This window comes from Montipora foliosa, chromosome 13 (assembly GCF_036669935.1).
Source record: "Montipora foliosa isolate CH-2021 chromosome 13, ASM3666993v2, whole genome shotgun sequence".
Lineage (NCBI taxonomy): Eukaryota > Metazoa > Cnidaria > Anthozoa > Scleractinia > Acroporidae > Montipora > Montipora foliosa.
In genome coordinates, this window is record NC_090881.1 from 18,288,696 (window position 1) to 18,292,188 (window position 3,493).

The window sequence follows — 3,493 nt, forward strand, 5'->3', positions numbered from 1 at the left end:
TATAATCAATGAAATGTTTTGTATTTTTCCCAGCAAGTAGCAATTCTTCGGCTGTGAAAACTCCTGAGTCGTTTAATAATCCACGTCGATCAAAACAGTAAATGTTTTGCAACGGATCGCCATATGTCGTGAGGATATGGTTCGGGGGAAAATACTCTACTTAACAGAAAAATTACTAGTTGCCCAATTCAATTACCTCTTTTATTTTTGTGGAACAGTATTACACCAGTTCGCGGAGTGTTAAAAACTTTCCGGTTTTGTTAATTAAATCAGAAATGACGCCTCCACAACTGATTTCTATAAGAATATGATGACGAGGAGAAGGCAAGAGATTAGGGTTTACCTCGATTAACAAATCATGGAAAAAGAAAATTGCCTTAACTGGGCGCTCGCTACCAGAAAATCACTGAATCTTTTTCTGGCTTTCTAATGAATTTTGGAGCCTTGTGATTTCCAATTCGCAACAGGAGGTTTTAGGGGATTTCTTTAGCATGCATAATTCAGTTTAATATTGTAGCTTCGACTTCTTCCAGTCTTACAATGGCAATATACCACTGGAATCTTGAGTATTGCAACGGTTTCTCTGCCTGCATGAAGTGACTTCCTTGATTTTGTTGTAATAGGAACAACCGCAGTTATTTGAAACCAAGTGAAGCTTCGTCCTATTCAAAGATTGTTAGGAAAGTCCGCCCAAACATCTGTTTTTTTTCCAAATAAATGCTCTTTCGTCAGTTAATTATTTATCGTATTCAATAAATACAAAGTCAAATTGACGTACAGAAACAGAGATAACCGGAGAAAATTCAAGTGTTGTATTTGATTGTATGGTAATACATAAAAACACATGAACATGTAAGTTGATCAAAAACTGAGCCTTTTTGAAGAATCTGAGAAAAAGTTCAATTAGTTCTCGAGGTAAATCTTAGGAGTTTTAGCGACCATGATATCATCAAACGAGTCCTTGGAAAATTGGAGATCACAAAACGGTGGAACTTTTGAGCATCGACACAAAATACAAATCAACGTTCGTGGGGAAATGTTTGAAACTTATGAGCAAACTTTGTCTCGTTTTCCAAGAACATTGCTTGGATCGCAGTCAAAAAGGAGACGTTACTACGATCCATTACGACGAGAATATTACTTTGACCGAGACAAAGCGGTTTTCAATTCAATTTTGTTTTATTATCAATCGAACGGGATTCTATCTAAACCCGAAACTATTCCGTATGAGATGTTTTCTTCGGAGTTGAAGTTCTTCCAGCTGGAAGGGAATTTTCAGGATACTGATGAGGAGATAGGCCAGGAACTTCCGCCTGCACAGCAAAGAGTCAACGAAAGCTTGCCATGTTGGCGAAAAGTGAAGAGGACAAGGAGAAATGTGTGGCGATTTTTTGAACAACCTGTGACACATGCCGAAAGAACGTTTAAGAAGTTTTGCCTAATATTAACCGTTCTGTCTCTCGTTTGCTTGTGTCTAGAAACCCTGCCAAGTATTCAACACAACCAGATTCACGTCCAGCGAAAAAATACAACCACACAAGGAATACAAGTTGATTATGGTATCATTTGGTCGGCCGTCGAGGTAGTTTTTACAATATGGTTCTCCGTGGAGTTTGTCCTACGATTGTTATGTGCACCAAAGATAACGAAATTCGTATTCTCTTTTAATACTATCGTAGATATAACAGCTTTGTCACCTTTTTATATTAAAGTTATTGTCGAAAGAGTTACACCGAAGGAGGCAGATAGCGTGGTGCCTTTTCACCTGTTAAAAATTACTCGTTTGGTAAGACTTTTAAAACTAAAGCGTTATAGCGTTAGTATTCGTTTGCTCTTTGAGACTATCATCGACAGCGGAGAACACATGCGTCTCTTTGCCCTGTGCATTATATTTAACACCGTTCTTTTATCTAGCTTCGTGTATTTTTCTGAAGGTGAAGGCAGTGGCGCTCAGTTCACTAGTATACCGTCCACGTTCTGGTTTACAATAATCACTCTTTCAAGCGTGGGATATGGAGACTTCGTGCCGACGTCCGCCGCGGGGAAGCTGGTTGGCTCGTTTTGTTGCGTTGGCGGAACGGTAGCCATGTTTTGCTTTACACCTGTGCTTTTCACGGAATTCCGCAAATCCTGGCAACGTTATTATGCCGAGATGTTAGAAATTAGGGCCCGGAGAGGTGTGGATCAAAAGGAAAACAATCAAATCCACTACAGGAGTCAAAGTGTTCGCTTGCGATGCCAAGATGAGGTATCGCAAGCCCTTTTGGACAGCAGGAACGGTTCATCTTGTTAAATTTCACAGATTCTTGGAATATAAGAAACCTCTGCTTCAAAGTTTCCTGGTTGGAAGAGTGATCACAAACTAAGCTAATATTCGCAAACAGTCTATCAAAAAGAGTGACATATTGAGGAATGAAAAAAATGCGTGGACTACTCATTGATGCGTACATCTTGCGAGGGTACAGCCGTACGGTTGTAGAATTGTTGTAAAATCAGGGACGGGTCTAGGATTTTTCTTAAGAGGGGGTGCACCCCTAAGGAATGGCGTAGCAGCTGACTGGTGACGTTTTTTTTTCCCGCAGACTGCCAGTTGTATTAGTAAGCCGCAGGTCATCTCAGGGGAGGGGGAAGGAGAATAGGCACCCCCTGCACCCTCCCCCTAGATTCGCACCTGAGAATTGGTGATGAGTTAGGATTTTATCAGGGAAAAAACGAAGGGACTGGAAGTAACCAAACATTTTCAAACGAATGCTAAAAAGAAGAAAAGAAAGCAATCAAGAATTTAGGGACTGGAATTTAACATTGATACGTACAACGAAAACCCGCTTTCAAAAAACTGGAGAGGGTCCACATTTCTGGAAGGGACCAAAACTATGAGCTATGACTTTAATTGTATTAGGTAAGGTAAAGGGTAAAGTCTGCATACGAGCCAAGTGGCCCATCAGGCCGGAGCTTATCCCGGTTTCCATGGCATGAAGCGACTAGGAGTATTTCTACTCCCCCCAGGATGGGATGCCAGTCCATCGCAGGGTAACCCCCAGCATTTCGCTGGTACCCATTTATACACCTGGGTAGAGAGAGGCAATTGTATTAGGTATTGACATTTTAATGATCCATGATATATCGTTTGAATGAAGAGCCAAGAAGGCGGAGATTCTGACAACAGAACGGGTGTCGAAATCAGTGTTCAACCTGCTAACTGAGTGAATTTCTCAGTGATACGTTTAAGCGCTACTGTAGCTACTACATTGCTGCGTAACACGGGCCGCGGAGAGGGAGGGGCTGGGATGTCCCCCTCTCCACTCTTTTCCTACGGTGTCATGGTTTTCCCCAATACCTCTCCCCTTGCCCTCACACTTCCGTGATACATACCCAAACCTAGACCACCCCCCCCCCTCCCCCCACTTTCAAACGTACTCTGCGGCCCCAGAGTAGACTCAATGTGACTGATTTTTCTGATCATAATAACAAATTTGAGCGCTTGTACATTTGT

The 3,493-nt window shown here is 41.8% G+C and overlaps 1 protein-coding gene across 1 annotated transcript; it reads left to right on the forward strand.

Annotated features, from left to right (window-relative positions):
* The first annotated feature begins 831 nt into the window (after positions 1-831).
* LOC137983411 (potassium voltage-gated channel subfamily A member 1-like) lies at positions 832-3,145 on the forward strand. The gene has a single exon (XM_068830614.1). The coding sequence runs from the start codon at positions 941-943 to the stop codon at positions 2,291-2,293; it is 1,353 nt and encodes a 450-aa protein (XP_068686715.1). The 5' UTR covers positions 832-940; the 3' UTR covers positions 2,294-3,145.
* Positions 3,146-3,493: the final 348 nt, after the last annotated feature.

What these genes read in the sequence shown, in the direction of transcription:
- LOC137983411 (XM_068830614.1), top strand. Translation starts at nt 941, where the DNA reads ATGATATCATCAAACGAGTCCTTGGAAAATTGGAGATCACAAAACGGT.